This window comes from Martes martes (genome assembly GCF_963455335.1).
Source record: "Martes martes genome assembly, chromosome: 11".
Taxonomy (NCBI): Eukaryota; Metazoa; Chordata; class Mammalia; order Carnivora; family Mustelidae; genus Martes; species Martes martes.
This window is the reverse complement of record NC_137899.1, coordinates 9,308,061-9,325,660: the sequence shown is the minus strand read 5'-3', so window position 1 is coordinate 9,325,660 and position 17,600 is coordinate 9,308,061. Positions and strand designations below refer to the sequence as shown.

Below are 17,600 nucleotides of genomic sequence, written 5' to 3'. Positions count from 1 at the left end.
GGCAGATGCTCTCTGCTCTGCATGTCTGATTCTCACGGTCCTGCGGGCATGTGGTCCAGATGCCAGGTGGCAGCTGGAAAAAGGTCCCTGGCTTGTGACGGAGCCCTGCACAGCAGACACCTGCACGAGATCTCCTGTGGAGAAACTTGGGGGTCGTTGGGTCAGAAATGGGGTAACCGCAGAGTGAGCTCAAGAGGAGAAACCCAGTCCGTGGAGATATTGAACTTCGGGCTCCGAAGCCTGGAGACAGAGATGCCTCCCACCAGGGTAAACCCAGGGCAGCCCCGGGTCTCGGACCAGCTGCTCACCCTGGGGAGTGAGAGTGGGAACACGCTGCTGGTGACCGTCACAGGACGTGCACGTGCCAAGACCAGGAGTTAGAGAATTACATAGGAGAAATGAAGCCAAGCCAGACCAGTGGAATTTAGATATTCGACCTAGAAAACCCAAAGAATGTCTGCCTGCTACACGTTTGTAGAATGAGTTCTGCCATCTGCTTGCATTTGCTTTCCTTGCTATGGTACTGCATCATGTTCCTGTTCTTTCTTCGTCCCCCGCCGGCCCCCCGAAAAACCCCACACAAAATGATTTCCATCATAGATTAAAAAAAAAACACAACAGGACAGTGACAGATATTAGAAATGATAGCTGACAGAGTTAGGAGACAGAGCTATGAAAAATCTGGGATTCTTCCAGAAATGTGGTGTTTGGGATGGAATGCCATTGCTGTCTGCAACACTTAAAAGAGTTGTTTTCCTTTTAGACTAGAGTTCTGCCATTCTCCTTCCTCTTTTCATTCATCCCCCACCCCACGTACTCAACAGGAGAAAGGTAAGGAAGAAAATTCTGGGAGGGTTACCGGCACCCAAAACCAGAGCATCAAGAGGGTGAGGTCAAAGCGCTCGACACACGAATCGAGTGTAGTGGCAAGTTAGAAGTACGCGAGGCAGGTCCCCCAGACCACCCCCCCAGGGGCTGTGTTGGGGGCAAATTGCCTTTCATTCTTTAAGCACCGGTATTAAGTACCCTGTGTGGGCAAAGCAGTGTGGCCGCGTTAGGGAACCAAACGTGGGTTTCGCTGATACGTGCCTGCCTTTGTGTTTTGGAGAATAAGGGGGCAGTGAGCCCCATTGAACAGCCTGTTACTGAACTCGGCGTGCCTGCAGAGGACAAGTCCAGAGTGTGTAAATGGTCGGTCGGGCCATATTGGGGGTGGCCCCAGGGTTCTCCTTCTACATTCAGGCTTAGGAAGAAATTCACATGGCAGTTGAGAGCTGAAGGGTGAGTTGCTGTTGGGTGAAATAGTGGTGGGTGCTGGGGGTAGATGTGGGGCCACACTGGTAAGGTGAAGACCCAGGGAACAACGGTGTGGGGCTTTCTGGGGGCAAAGAATGGGCTGGAGATGTTTGGCAGGAGATGAGGCGTATGTTGTACTGCCTTTTGAATGTGGGCGACCCCACGGTTCAGCTTCTCACCATGTTTAGCCAAATCGCAGCTCTTTTTCCGCTCTTGGGCTCCTCACTTAGAATCCAGACTTGGAGCAGTTTGGATGCTATCAGAGAATCCAACATGCTTTCCTTCTAAAGTAGAAGTCCCATAGGGAGGCTAGTACACAGCCCAAGTTAGGAGCCTGTATTTAGCTTTTGGCATTTTGCTCTTGAAGCTGCTGTGCTTATTAATCTTTCCAGGGGTTTCTGGCAACAGAAGAGAAGAAGCTGATAATTTTTTCATTAGTCTGGTGGTCAAGTTTTGGGTCTGCTGGCAAGGATTTAGGCCCAACTGGAGAAGAGTGGTGTTTTCAGTATATGTCTGTTACCCATTTGGGGGACACTGTGTGGTGTGGTTGGGGATGCCTGGCTAGGCTTTCTCAGTCACTTCCTGTGCCGTGTAGCACCCAAGCAGGGCGCCCACGCTGGAGATCGGGTGGTTGCCGAGCCGGTCTGTTGACCTTCTCATAACATAGCTCTCGTCCTCCACAGTCACACTGAAAGGGGTGGCCCTCCTGGACTAGGCCCCGAGGGAGAGTATCCAAAGGTTTCATCTCTGCACTGTTCTTTTTTTTTTTTTTTTTTTAAAGAATTGGGCCCATAACTAAGGTTGATTATATTCATTCATTGCCAGCAAATAACAGTAGCTCTACTATTTCCATCTGTTATCACTGCTTTCAGACTATTCTAAATAAATCTCCCAGTCATCAGGTTTTGAATGAATGATGTTTCGTGGCATTTGGAAAATTTGTCACATAGACTTTTTTGGCTGCAGCTTGTGTGTTCACTTTGTGCTGTTTTGGGCTATAAAGTAGCACCTCTGAGTATTTCTAGCAGCTGAGAACACTTTGTGAGCGGGGAAGTGATTGGTTTGCCCCCTGGATAGGCTTTGGGCTCCTTGGGTTTGTGATTGTTCGCAGCCGGTTGGCCCAGTCTGGACAGCGTTGCTTAATGCTTGTGTCCTTTATCCTGCTCTTGGGGATGCAGTAAATGATAGTGCTGAGACTTGAGGGGCTTCTAATGTGTAATTTCTAATAAGTCCGGAAGTTTATTTTGGGAGGATGGAAGTGGGGTCATTCATGCGGTTTCAGTCGTCATTTTAGTCTTCCTCTAGGCAATGAAACCATGCCTGAAATAAATCTCACTCTGGCTCCCTTTGAGAGATGTGACAGACATAACAAAGCCTGGGATTATGAATTATTGTGACACAGAAAATTGCGACATCTGTACACTGCCAGAAAAACATGCACAGACGTTAGAAACCTGCAGACTTTGTTCAGACCCAAACTTTCTGCTCATCTCTTGTGTGACCTGTGTCACACAGGTGACCTGCTCATCTCCTGTGTGACCTTAAGTCACCTGTCTGAGACCTTCATTTACTCGGCTGTAAGTACCTACGCTGCCTAACTCTCAGGGTTGTTATGCCGTTCAGTGAGATTTTATACGACGAGTACCTGGAGGAGAATAGGCATTGCATAAATGACAGCTAGAGTGAGAAGTTGCTCTGTCTCGTTAGTCATTAGGGAAATGCCAGCCAGAACCACAGCAGGATACCGGTACCATATCAGACGGTTGAGATCACAAAGACAGATAACAGCAACTGTTGGTGAGGATGTGGAGGAACTAGAGTTCTCACACTGCAGGTGGGAATGGAAGCCCGCTCAGCTGCCCAGGAAGACGGTGTGGGGGTTCCTCAAGAAGCTGAACACTGAGTCACGCTATGGCCTGGCACTTCCACTCCTGGGGGATGGACCCAAGAAATAAAGGCATATGTCCCCAGAAAGATCTGCGTGCAGAAATTCATAGCACCTTGTTCACAATAGCCCGAACAAGGAAACAAGCCAGAGGAATGGATAAACAAAATGGGGCGTACCATTCAATGGAATAGTATTCAAGTCTAACAATGAGTGAACTGCTGATCTAGTTCACAATTAGCTGGACAGAATCTAGACATAAAGGGCCACAGGCTTATGATTTCATGTAATTGAACCTTGTAGAAAAGGCAAGACAAAGCTAAAGGACTGATCGGTGCGGCCTGGTGCTGGGATAGGAGCTAGAATTGACTGCAGCAGGAAAAGAGAGAACATCCTGGGGTGATGGAAATGTTCTAGAACTGGATTATGATGTTGAATGCACAAGGTAGAAAGATTTCTAAAAACTCGCCAAACTGTGCATTGAAAATGGGTGACTTTTGTGTTTGTGATACTGTGATTTATACTAAAAAATACATATTTGGCTTTCATCCTAGTGAAGTCATCTGTTGTTATATTAATGACTTGACTTTTGGAAAGCACCTGAGGTTGGGGGAGGCTGGTTGATTGGGGAACCAGCCATATGGTGAGAGGGTTGGAATTTTCAGACCTTCTCCTGATTCCCCAGGAGGAGAAAGGGGCTGGGGGTTGAATGATTCACCAGTGGTTGATTTTATCACTAATGCCTATGTGATGGAGACTCCATAAAAACCCAAAGGACTGGGTTCAGAGAACTTCTGGGTTGGTGAACACGTGGAGATTTGGAGACAGTGGTGTGTTCAGAGAGGGCATGGGAAACCTTTCACACCTCTTCTTTTTATCTTGCCCTGTGCATCTCTTCCATCTGGCTGTTCCTGAATTATATCTTTTTATAATATATCAGCGATACAGTGAGTAAAATGTTCTATGGGGCATTATAGCAAATGGAACCTAAGAAGGGGGTTGTGGGAACCTCTGGCCCATTGCCAGTAGATCAGAAGCCCAGGTGACAAGGCGGGAGGGAGGGAACTGGCACTCCTGTAGGACTGAGCTCTTAGCCTCTGTGATCTAATGTCTCCTGGTACATAGTGTCAGAACTGACTTAAACTGGAGGACGCCCAGCTGGTGTCGCAGAGTTACTTGGAGGAGTGGGGAAAACCCCCACACATGGGGTATCAGAAGTGTTGTGAGTATGGTAGTCATGGGAGAGTAACGGAGAAACATAGGAGTGTAAGTTTTCCAACATAATGGTATATAAATTAAAACTCATATTAAGGTAGAACTTGGATCTTGTGACTGTCTCATGATTATACTTTGTTGATAACGGTCTTTAAAAAAAGCATGGTTTTTAGAACTCTTGTGTTCAAACAGCATGACTAGGAAAGCCTGTATGCCTAAGTGTTTTGAGTCTTTCAGTGGATCCCATCTTTTAAACCAGTTTAGGACTCACATGCCCTTTGCATCATGCCGCAACAGCTTCTGATTATTGTTAGAAGAGTTTAAGGCTCAAGTAAAGAGATTTTTGCAAAGTAACCCAAAAGAAATCACACTGTCCCAAAATAACACTATAAATTTAGGCTTGTATTGTCCCATTTTTCCTACAAATACATATTTGTTTTTACATTGTTCAAATTAAATGTATGTAATATGTTTTAAAATGACTGCATAAAATGTGCATTTTTCATGATGTTAAACTTTTTATAAATACAGTTTTAATTGCTGACTGTATGAGTGTTTATTTCATACACCTTTCTTTGGAGATAGGTCTGTGCATCTCGGCTCCTTCAACAGTTTGTCTATTGTGGACATTGCTGCTGTGAACATTGGGGTGCAGGTGCCCCTTCTTTCCACTTTATATATTATTTTCCACCAACCTCATTCATCTATTACTTTTTATTTAATTAGTAGTAGGATAATGTTCGCTTTTGTTAACCAATTATATTTCCTCATTTTAAATGTCTCTTTAAGTCCACACTCCACTTGTTTTTGCTCTGTAAGTGATCTATTTATTTATTTATTATTTAAGATTTTATTTATTTGGAAGAGAGAGAGAGAGATAGCAAGAGAGAGAGTATGAGCAGGGGGGAGTGGGAGAAGTAGGCTCCCCACTGAGCAAGGAGCCCGATGTGGGGCTCCATCCCAGGAACGCTCTCTAATGCCACCAAAGAACATAATTTATTGTCATTACTTTGGCATATATCTTTACATATTATTTCCTCTCTGCTGTGGTGTAAAACAACTATATGCTACCCCAGTAATGCTATTTTATTGGCTTTATTTTTCTGAGCAAAGTGCTCTCATACAATTGTATGTTTTTCTAGAATCTGATGGCATATGCTACTAATATATCTTTTGGATGTATTATAATTTTGTTAACCAAACCTTAAGTTTGATGCATTTCAAGGTTTTAAAAAATTATTTAAATTCAATTAGCCCAATATAGTGCATCATTAGTTTCAGATGTAGTGTTCAGTGATTCATCAGTTGCATAGAACACCCAGTGCCCATCACGTCACATGCCCTCCTCAATGCCCATCACCCAGCTACCCCATCCTCCCATTCACCTCCCCTCCAGCAACCTTCAGTTTGTTTCCCATAGCTAAGAGTCTCTCATGGTTTGTCTCCCTCTCTGATTTCTTCCCATTTAGTTTTCTCTCCCTTCCCCTATGGTTCTCTGCTCTATTTCTTATATTCCATATATGGATGAAACCATATGATAATTGTCTTTCTCTGATTGACTGACTTCACTCAGAATAATACCCTCTCATTCCATCCCTGTTGACGTAAATGGTAGGTATTCATCCTTTCTGAACACTCAGTAATTTTCTTTACGTCTTTATCCATTCATCTCTTGAGGAGCATCTTGGCTCCTTCCACAGTTTGGCTGTTGTGGACACTGCTGCTATGAACACTGGGGTGGGTGCATGTGCCCCTTCTTTTCACTACATCTGTGTCTTTGGGATAACTACTCAGTAGTTAGTTAACTACTAGTTACTAGTAGTTAATTAGCAGTTAACTACTAGTTACTAGTAGTTAACTACTGGTAGTTAACTACTAGATAACTACTCAGTAGTGCAATTGCTGGGCTGTGGGGTAGCTCTATTTTTAACTTTTTGAGGAATCTTCACACTGTTTTCCACAATGGCTGCACCAGCTTCCATTTCCACCAACAGTGTAAGAGGGTTCCCCGTTCTCCACATCCTCACCAACATCTGCTGTTTCCTGTCTTGTTAATTTTAACTGTTCTAACAGGTATAAGGTGGTATCCCATTTTGATTTCGATTTGTATTTTCCTGATGACAAGTGATGTGGAGCATTTTTTCATGTGTCTGTTCATTATTTGTAAGTCTTCTTTGGAGATAGGTCTGTGCATGTCTTCTGCCCACTTCTTGACTGGATTCTTTGTTTTTTTGGGTGTTGAGTTTGAGAAGTTCTTTATAGATCTTGGATACCAGCCCTTTATCTGATATGTCATTTGCAAATATCTTCTCCCATTCCATAGGTTGCCTTTCAGTTTTGTGGACTATTTTCTTTGCCGTGCAGAAGCTTTTTATCTTGACGAAGTCCTAGTAGTTCGTTTTTGCTTTTGTTTCCCTTGCCTTTAGGGATGTGTCTTGCAAGAAGTTGCTGTGGCCGAGGTCGAAGAGGTTACTACTGCCTGTGTTCTTCTCTAGGATTTTGATGGATTCCTGTCTCATGTTGAGTTCTTTCATCCATTTTGAGTTTATCTTTGTGTATGGTATAAGCGAATGGTCAAGTGTCATTCTTCAGCATGTGACTGTCCAATTTTCCCAGCACCATTTATTGAAGTGACTGTCTTTTTTTCCACTGGATATTCTTTCTTGCTTTGTAAAAGATTAGTTGACCTAAAGTTGAGGGTCCATTTCTGGGCTCTCTATCTGTTCCATTGATCTATGTGTTTTTGTGCCAGTACCATGCTGTCGTGGTGATCACAGCTTGTTAATGTAGCTTGAGGTTAGGCATTGTGATGCTGCCAACTTTGGTTTTCTTTTTCAACATTCCCCTGGCGATTTGGGGTTTTTCTGTTCCATACACATTTTAGGATTTTTTTGTTCCAGCTCTGTGAGAAATGTTGGTGGTGTTTTGATGGGGATTGCCTTGAATGTGTAGCTTGCTCTGGGGAGAACATTTCAAGGTTTTTGGCTATTTATTGAAAAATTGTCTTCCTGTGATATAATATTTCCAACGCTATTATGTGGTATGTTTTTTTCCCTCATGCCCTCATCAACAGTTGATACCAGTTTTTTTTTTTAACAATTTAAAAAAACTAAAACCATGCCATTATAATTTACATTTATAAATTACATTTAGTTTGTTACTAGTGAATTTTATCTCTTAAAATAGCTTTCTGGACCGTTTGGGTTTCTTCTTTGAAGAATTGTATCTGTTACTTTTACTTTTCTTGCTATTGGGATTTTTTATCTTTTTCTTATTGGATTATATAAGCTCTTCTTATATTTTCTGCTATTGTCTGCATTTTAATTTTGGTTATTGATTAATTTTCATTTCCTGGAGATGAGGATTTTTACTTACTTGCATTAAGGTTACAGGCTTAATTAAGCTCCCCTACCATTCTTCTGTTAAGCAGAGAAAGCTAACAAGGAGTCTTTATTCAGAATAAGTTAGGAGAGTCCACAAAATTTTCCCAGGGATATGCAGCCGGGCTCGATTTGTGTCTTGTAGTCTACATGCCCCTAAAATCTTTAAGATAGTAATAGACAGTGCTGCATCTCTAATGATTATTTGCTGGCAATATAGGAATGTCTGTTTGGTTTTTTCTGTAAGACACTAGAGGATCTTTCATTTCTGTTGTTTAAAAAGTTTCTCAGCTTTCTTTCCTTTAATAAATGATTCCCATGAGAAACCTCATACTCTTATTTCTAAAAAATAAAAAAATAAATCAAGGTTCCTTGGAGATGAGACATTCTGAAAAAGAGAATGTCCATATGCCAGAGGATTCAGTAATTAGCACTTGGGAAGTTGAGTAAAATTCCAGTACAGGAATTTTTACTCCTATTTTCCTCCAGCGTGTTTATTCCTGTTTATTATTTGAAATGTAGAGACCTTGCTGTAATTACCCCATTACTGCCTCCACAAGTTCTTGCCTGGACTTCAGCAAGGACTCTCCCTGCCCTCTGCCTCTGTCCCTGGTCCTGAGCAGCAACCCCGCCAGCACCCAGGAGGCCCCCTTTGTTCGGAGTCTGTGCGGCGTGTCAGTGTCCGCTCTAATTGGGCTGGAGCTGAATGCGGCCGCGATCCTGGGGCGTGTGTCTCGAGTTCAGCCTTGATGGATGGGAAGGCAGCACCGAAGCGCGGCAGGACATCCTTCCCCTTTGACAAAGAGAGTCATCAAGTTGATCCTCCCAGGGCCTTCCTACCATTTTGAAGTGAGTCGTGGGCTTACTTGCCCAGGACACACTTAGTGAAATAAGCTTAAAAAAAAAGAAAGAAAAAAGAAAAAAAATCCTTGCTTTCCAGGTGCCCGTGGGATTTGTTCTGTTAGTGAAGCACCAAGTCCCCAATTTGCTATTCATGTAGAGATCCTGCTCCAGCCCCCTTTGAACAGAAGAGAAAGGGTAGAATTTTGATAAAATCCAGTGTTTTGAATCCTTTAGTCCCTTAATCTTCACTCGCGTGTGCCCCAAAGTCATAGGCAGCTTTGTTTCTCTCTGAGTCGCCCGTTCGTTATTGTGGTGAACCTGTCTTTTACCTTGGTTAGGAAAGGATGCGCCGTTTTATTAAACAGTGGCTTCTGGGGCCTCCCGTATTCAGCACAGATGGATGTAGGATAATTTATGTCAGTGTGAGGATTACTGTTGGGGATTAGCAAGGATTTGTTCCTTGGGCTTATTTAGATCCTGGCTGAGTGTGGATGACTATATTTAGGAGAGCTCAGCTACATTTATAAATATCCGAGTCCTTGAATAATAGATCACTGGGATTCTTCCCTGACTACAGATGTCTCACGAGCCTTTCCAAGCTAAATCTTAGATTACCCTCGTTTGAGTTGCTCCTTACAATATGTGTTTTCTCACAATCCTGCATATTCTTCTGCTTTGTCAATAGTTTGTAAATTGTTGCTATTCCTTATGATCTCTTTGAGAAATACAGGATTATGCTTATTACTACTTTCATTGTCCCCGTGGAAGGAATATTATACTATGAGTGCATCGAGGGCCTACTGTTTGCCCAGACTCCTAGAGCGCCCTGGCTGTGGGACTGCCCGGTCAGTAACAGAGCAGCTGACCCGGCCTTCCCTAACAGATTTATTTTCTGTTTCAGTAGATGGTCATTCCTCAAAAGCCCATGATAGCATCGTGTCAGTAACTATGGTAGAATCGGTAGGCCTATTTTTAGGGTGGACATAACCCTGAAAATTTTTTTCTTAGTTTATATACTGAGAGTTTTTTTTAAGAGAAGGGCTTGTTTATTTTAGGGTGATTTTGGAAAACTTTCCATGCAAATGTAAGGTACTAAATACATAGAAGTCGCCTCTCAAGAGGCTTGGAAGCACTGCTTCTCTTCGATGGTAGGCGATCACAGGAAAATGAGTCTTGGAAGTCATCTGTTGCAGGGAATTAAGAAAGCTTGATTCAGGACACACATTTAGAGATAGAATTGTTGGCTGGGCCTGAGATTCGGTGAACTATACCCTGGTCTGGCCAGGCACGCGAAGCATTCAATCACAGTTACTTCATAAAGCCATCTTACAAATTCAGCACAGAAGGGAGTCTGTCCTGTTTTCAAAATAAGAAGTCTGAGGTCCAGACTGACTGGCACCATGGCTGGTACGTTCTCAGCATGAGAACCCGGCTCTCTAGGTTTTGATTCATCTCTCTTCTGTGGGACGGATCCGTCCATCCCGCTTGACTTGGGTGTTTTTTCCAGTGGACCCTAGCACAGTGCCTTTCTTTTGCCTGTCCCCCTACCACCCCTCTGCTTGCTCATGAGGTCCCTTCTGAGAGTTTGGGAATGCTCCGGAAACCCCCCTGACTCATCCCTCACAAACTCCCATTTTGACCTCATGGCCAAAGCTCCAGCTTTCTGGCTCTGCCCTGAATCCTGGTGCTTTTGCTAGATTTGGGGATTGGGATTGATAGGGCTTGGTGGTAGACTTCCACTTGGAAGAACCTGGCTCTCAGCCCCAGGTGGTTTGTAGTAGGGATCTTCCTGTCCACCTCCTGTCCTAGGGAGCCTAATCTTCAGTCTTACCGTCACGCTCTTGGTTGGCGTGCAAGCTGACTTTGACACCTGGGGTTCAGTTAACAAGCATTTAGTGAAGGAAAGGCTCAACAGTGAAAATTCCCAGGACTTCATAGCCCTTGTTCAGTGTTCTCAGTTGACTAATGAAATATGTGACTCTGTGTTCTTCCTGTTATCCAGCTATAAAATGGAATAATACCCCATTTTACCTTTAGTGAAGTATGTGTGCGTTATTACAGTGTTAACATTCCTTACAAGAAAGCTGTTGTAGAAGTCCAGGTACCAAAAATAATGGGAAGTTGCCTGGACATTTGCAAATTTCAAGTAAGGATGAAATGAAACTATGTTTTAATGGTAGGTAGCTCCGTCCTAAAGGTATTTTCTCTTCTGTTTAGAAAGTGTGGCCATAAAGTTTTCCTTTTTTTTTTTTTTTTTAAGATTTTGTTTATGTATTTGAGAGAGAGAGAGGATGTGAGAGAGCACAAGCAGAGGCCGGGGGGACGGCAGAGGGAGAGAGAGGAGAAGGCTCCCCACGAGAGTGTCTGGGAGTTATGCTGTCTGTAATGATTCAGTGTTTTTATAGATCCTGTTGTAGTTCTGAAGCTCATACCTACTCCCATGGATTCCCACAGATCCCATACACGCCTCTGTATGTCACAGACCACCACCATGCAGGCAGCTGGGGTCAGGGAGCGCTGCCTTTCCCAGAGTCGGTCAGCCTGTTCATGGCAGATGTGGGAGCAGGCCCCTGTGTCTTGGTCGGCTTCTCTTTTCTGCTGTCCTGTAGTCATAGGACAGTTTGGGGAGAGTTGAGTGTCTAGGGCAGAGAATGTGTGCCTATCTCCAGTAGTGACAGAGAATGAAGAAGAAACATTTAATATGCTACCTGGATGAACAACCTGGTTTCTCAGCTTATAATAGAGGACTCTAGTGGAATGGATTGTAATTTAGGGCAGAGACCTGAAATTGCTCTTCCTTGCCAAAATAAATTGATTGCTTTGGCTGTCTGAACTTCATTTCTTGAACTGGGCAGGAACTAACGTAGTCTAAATTAAACTCATTTTCCATTAATAAAACTGGGTCACTTCAGGCTGCCCGAGTGTGCTTCTGAGGGTCCTGAAGCACATTTTAACAAACCCAGTGTTTCCCGCTCTTTGCCTAACCCATCTGATTTAGCCGGTGTAACACATAGTATTTGCTTTCACCTTTCCCTTGGCTCTCTGCTCGAGAGTTGGGGTCTGCTTCTGAAACTTCCTTAGAGCTGTCGGGAAGACCGTTGCAGGAGGGCATTGCCGTGTATCTGCTAGGGCCAGGAAAGGCAGAGGAAGGCTACCCCGGGGGGAGAGAGGGCGGGGTGAGACATTTAGTCCCTGCCTTGCCCAAAGAAGGCGTGTTTTCATGCTGCCTCTCCTTGTTTTCATGCTGGTAGCTTTGCACTATGAATATTTTGAACCTATTGTTTATACATAGGGTCCCGTGAACTGGATCATGAATGTGGGACGTCATGAATTAAAGAAAAAATGATAGCACAAGCTGAAGAATTGTAGACAAATTGTGTTCAGGTCCGTGAGAGTGTTTCTGCTTGGAGCTCTCACTCAGCACTTGGCCCACGTTCTCTCGGCTGTTGGAGGTGTGTGAGGTAGTCAGTCCAGCAAGGTCACATTACACCTGCTCTGCCCTCCATCATGTCAAGTGTCAGACTTCCTTGGAAAGCACTGGGGAGGCTCCTATTACCTGTTTTCCTTCCTTGTCCTCCTCCTCGGTTGCTCCTCCGTGGGGACGAGGGCAGGGGGCGCCACTGATGCTGGCAGGTGAATCCTGATTTACAAAGTCTGGCAGCTGTAGAGCCCCACCGGGAGATCAATGATTTGAATATGGCCTTTGGAATACTCTGAAATATGAAGATCTAGAAATGTTAAAACTGTGGGAAATACCTTTCAAAAATGACGGTTGGGGGGAGATGGGGATATCTGTAATCTGTATTTTTATTTTTAGCATATTTTAGATATTCGAAGTACGGTACCATATGAATTTTAAAAAATGGATTGTCTTTAGTTTACCTTTTTAATGAATTGATCATGCCCATATATTTAGGGATATAAAGGCTAGAAAAATTATAGGGAAATAGATGTTTTCCTTCCTTTTAAAAAATTAGAGAAATTAAAAAGTCATCGTGGGGACGTCTGGGTGGCTCCGTTGGTTAAGCGTCTGCCTTCGACTCTGGTCATGATCTCAGGGTCCTGGGATGGAGCCCTGCATCAGTCTCCCTACTCAGTGGGGAGCCTGCTTCTCCTTCTCCCTCTGTCCCTCCCACTGCTTGTGCTCTCTTTCTCTCTCAAATAAATAAATAAATAAAATCTTTTTCCAAAAGAAAGTCATCAGGGGGTGGATCTCCCTCTGATCCTTTGTCTCCCCTAACCCTCTGCTTTCCACACTTCAAGGTATATTAATTCATCCCTCCTTGTGTCTTTTTGTCAGATCTTCTTAACAATATGCAGACGACTTTCCACTGATAAAGTTTTTCTTCTATTTTCAGTGCACAGAGGCCAAAAAACATTGCTGGTATTTTGAAGGACTCTATCCAACATATTATATGTAAGTATTTGCATTTCTTTGTGGGTTTGATTCTGTGGTCACGTCTTTCTCTGGGCATTATTTCTTTCATAGGACATAGGACTGGTTATAGGGTGGGGAAAACTCAGTTTGCCGAGGCCTCTGCCCTTGGTTTCGCCTGCCTCTGCTCAACGAACGTGCAGGTGACCTCTGTAAGGACACTCAACTGGCTCAGACCGCTTCCTCTGAGGACAGCACGAAACGCCAGGTGCTTTGTTCTGGGAGACAGGTCCACTCAGACATAATTGGTCAAAGAGGGCAAGATGTCTGAGCAGGACCGGAGTTACACTAATTTATGCAAAATTTCCTAGGCAAAGGGAACAAGTATAGGGGGAGTAGAATTCTGAACTTGAGCTGCATAGGGAAAAGTCCTTAGGTCAGTTGCTGTGAGTGTGTGTGTGTGTGTATGTGTGTGTGTTGGCGGTGATCTGTAAGACCACCTGGCCCTGGGCCCCTCCCTAGTCAGGGGCAGTGAGCCTTTCATGGCTCTTGGCTAGAGCAGCTTATGATTCTTCCTGTGCCTGGGCCTCTGCCAGTGTTGCTCTGATTAAAGCATTATTGTGTTTTACCCCTGTTGTTTTATATGTTTGTTTTTTTTAAATGTTGGCTGAGTTAGCCACTGGCTGTGCTGCTCCACCCGCCTAGGTGGTCAGATGAACTCTTCAGGTTATCAATTATTATTTTTATTGTGTATTGAAGTTCCATAGGTTTTGAGAGGAATGTCCGAAATCAGATTTTTCTGAAACTGTTATTTTTGGTAGTTAACTTTGTAAAACATGCGATCTTTCAGTAATGTATATGGTTGTATTAGAGCAGAAACACTGTATATTTTAGCATATAGGGAGATAGGACAGGAAATACATAATAGTAGCAAAGAATGTTATTTCTTAATTGGCCAAGATGTACATTTTTATTACCTGCCATTCTTGTGGAGTTTCTGATCTGAAAGAGACCAGTATAGGAGGAGAAAGGTTGCCTGCCTGGGAATGGGACATACCAACAAGCAGGGGTCCTTAATGCCCCACATTGCAGGAGTCCTGGCAGAAGGCCTCTGTGGCGGCAAAAAGACAAAACCCACTTGGAAAATAAAGCAGCAGCATAGGGGCTTTAATTACGGAGTTGTCAGCTTGAAAAAACATGGCTATGAGAGAGCATGGAGATAAAATATTTTGGTTCTTAGGATAATGGATATTCCTTGGTAAACTTCAGTTCTTTTTTTAGAGAGAGTGTGTGCCACCAGGAGGCAGTGGAGAGGAGGAGAGAGGGAGAGGGAGAACCCTAAGCAGAGCCCGACATGAGGCTCGATCGCAGGACCCAAATCCAGAGTTGGACCCTTAACCGGTCGGACCACCCAGGCGCCCCTGAAAACAGACCTTTCTCAAATTATCTTGTAGATCAGCTGATGAATCATTTCCTGGTGGTTTTAAAAATTATTTATGTATTTATTTGGGAGAAAGAGAGAGAGAGAATGCGTTCAGGTGAGCATGTGAGCGGGGGGCGGGGACCAGGAGAACAGAGGGGGAGAGAGAGAGAGAGAGAGAGAGAGAGACTCCCAGGCGACTCCCTGCTGAGCGTGAAGCCTGAGGCGGGCTCGGGCTCAGGACCCTGAGATCATGATGTGAGCCGACATTGAGAGGTGGTCACGAACCCACTGAGCCACCCGGTGCTCCCATCTCCTGGTCTTTGAGAGTTTGGGAGGTGGAGGTCATTGCTGTTCTTGTGTTTACTTGTTTGTTTGTTCCTTTATTTATTTACTTACTCGCTCCATATTTGGAAAAGGTTTTTGCATCCACGGAGAGCCCAGAGATAAGCCCTGTTCTTGTCTTTAGTGTGTTTTGTCTGCTGATTTTATTTCCTCTCTCCTCTCTTTTCCAGTGGTGAAGGGGGTTCTAAAAATAAGAAAGGAAAGTCACTCTATTACTCGAGTGCTGAAGCTAATATAAAAAGTAATAATAGTAACATTGAGAATTTACTATAGCCCCTGACATGAGTTAATGTCATTTAACCCACAGCCATTTGAAAGCCCCAACCACACACACCATGACTTTCTTTTTAATTGCGGGGAAACCCACATAACAGAAGTCCCCGTTTTGAAAGGAACAGTTCAGCTGCTTTTCGTACATCCGCATATGGTGAATCACTGCCTCTGTCTAGTTCCACACGCCACAGCCAGGCCACGCCACTCTTCACCAGCCTTTGGACCTGGTTCCCGGTAGCTCCCCCATGAAATGTGAGCGTGAGTGTTGACCTGGGTGTGTGGCGTGGGGCCTGTGCGTGCTCAGCACTGAAATCGTGCATAAACCCCCCCCCCCTCCCCGCCGCAAGGCCGTGTGCCTCTCCTTGGTGTGCACATGGGGTCAGTTCCTCCACCAGCTGAGCTTGTCACTTTCCTGCGCCTGCGACGCGTTTCCCCGCGGAGGCTCTCGCCGCTGCTTTCCATCCAGTGGGGCTGCTGAAGCACATGAGGAGTGAGGGGACGTGGCACAGATGTGTTCTCTGTGCAAGCTTACGCTGCTCAAGGACCGGTGTGCTGCGGGCCAGATGACAGGCCCAGGAAGATCACAGCCCCAACCAGAAGCACTTGGAACTGCGGAGGACGCGGGCAGCAGCACTGTTGCTCCCCAGAGCCCACTCTCTTGGGGTCTCCAGGGAGACGGTGGTGCAGGTCAAGGTGACTCGTATCCAGCTTGAGCTCACGCTCACTGGGAGCCTGGATGTCGAGATCCAGCATCCGGGCCAGTGCCGTCCGGTCTCCACGCTGGAGAACCAGGCCTGCCTCACCACACAGGGTTAGCGCGCGGAAGCTGGAGGGGCTGAGACGGCCGCGCTTGGTTCGTTCCGTCCCCAGACGCTTCGGGAGTGTCTGCCGACGCCGCTGTTGCTGGGAGACGGTGGCGTGGGTCGGGGAAGGTGCCTGTGCTCCCGGGAGCTGCAGTGTAATAACGTGTGACTGAGCAGTTGTTTTCGAAGCACCTTTAACATTAAATTTAAATCCCAGGAGTTAACAGCTCTCACCTTCAAGATACACTTCTGGTGTGTTCTGCCTTTCATTGCTGCATATAAGCCTTCAAAATAGGGAATTTCTTAAAGAGGTGTTGACTCCAGATGACGTCTTCTTATTCTGTGACAGGATTTTTTTCCCCTGCAGAAAATGTATTCCAAATGATTCCTCTGTTTTGTGCCTATAATTTTTCATGGAATGCATTAGGGAGAGAACATTTAGTTTGCAAACTTGTTTTAGAGATTTTACTCTTACATTTGAAATCTGATTTCATGTCTCTCACCAGAAATCCCATATGGTTCTCCTACTTTTCCTGCTTCTCTGCATGTTCCTGAATTTTATTTCAGCATTAAAGTTACCAAGCTAATAGAGGCTAATTTTTTAAGATAATTAGGCTTCCTCTATAGCTACCTAGATGTACAAAATTACCATTGCCTGTTTGGATTTCTTTATGCTAAATTATCTTTCTCTCACTGTCCTCTCCCTTCAGTCGATTTTTTAAATTTCTTTCATTGGTTTCTTTTCTTTTTTTTTTTTTTTAACCTCTGTTGAGCTGGAAGCCTGCATATATATGTGTACAAACAAAATATCCTCCTTGTTTTTGAAGAAAAAGTCACTTTGAAATCCAAACAGAGGAACAACACGTTTCAAAATTTTTTTTCCTTTTCCCCTACCCTTTCCTCGGCTACCTTTCTTATCTACAGGCTGCCCTTTCAAAAGCCTTTCATTAAATCATGCTTTTTTGACTTTGGTTCGGAGCTTCCTAGTATCTCCTCCTAGCAACAGTAGGATTTAAAAATAGCTGGGTGGTCACGTGGCCTCACCAAATCCAGTTCCTTCACTTTCATTCTCCTCTTGAATCGTTCTTCTACCAAGGACTTGCTCATTCAACAACCCCCTTTGTCTGCAGAGCCTAGAACAGCATGTGAGCTGCGGGAGGCCCGAGAGGAGAAGATAAGAGAAAGGCCCTGCCAAGGAGCCGGTCCTGGGGCCACGGCAGACACAGGGCCATGCGGATCTGAAGGAGCACTCTCTCCTCCCTGTTCGCGTGGAGGCCAGAAAGCACTGCAGGCAAAGCCGGCTCACTGTGTACGGCCTGTTGGCTGCAGAAAGTGCTGAGCTCCTTGTGCCTTGACAGGTGATAGGGTGCTGCTGTCCTGGCTCAGGTAGTGCACCCAGTGCTCCCGAGTGTGCGGGGAGTTGGGGGGGGCAGCCAGGCAGTGCAGGGGAGGTGGGCTGGGCTCGCCGGCCCTCATCCATGCAGCAGCTCAACCGATCAGTCCCGCTAGAAAGTGGCCGTGGCGATGGTGACTGCTGCACTCAGCTGTGGTCAGGGTAGACACTGCTGTGCGTGTCCCTAACATGTGTGTCACTAACGCGTGGTTGCATTATGGCTCAGAGGGGCTCGGGGTCTGTGTGTATAGATGACCTGGTGGGACCCCTAACTTCATATCCCGGGATTGCCACCCCAGAGGGACAGGAGGACTGGGTGCGTTTGGCTCACTGTGGGGTGTGCTTTTGGTGACCTTCCCCACCTGGCTCCAG

The 17,600-nt window shown here is 45.0% G+C and overlaps 1 protein-coding gene across 1 annotated transcript in view; it reads left to right on the top strand.

The window, feature by feature from the left end:
* The window catches only part of VOPP1 (VOPP1 WW domain binding protein), a 106,977-nt gene that overhangs the window by 38,663 nt on the left and 50,714 nt on the right, over positions 1-17,600 (top strand). Inside the window, exon 2 of the mRNA XM_080819128.1 lies at positions 12,978-13,036. Coding sequence (XP_080675254.1) covers positions 12,978-13,036 — 59 coding nt within the window. The remainder of the gene's footprint in view (positions 1-12,977; positions 13,037-17,600) is intronic.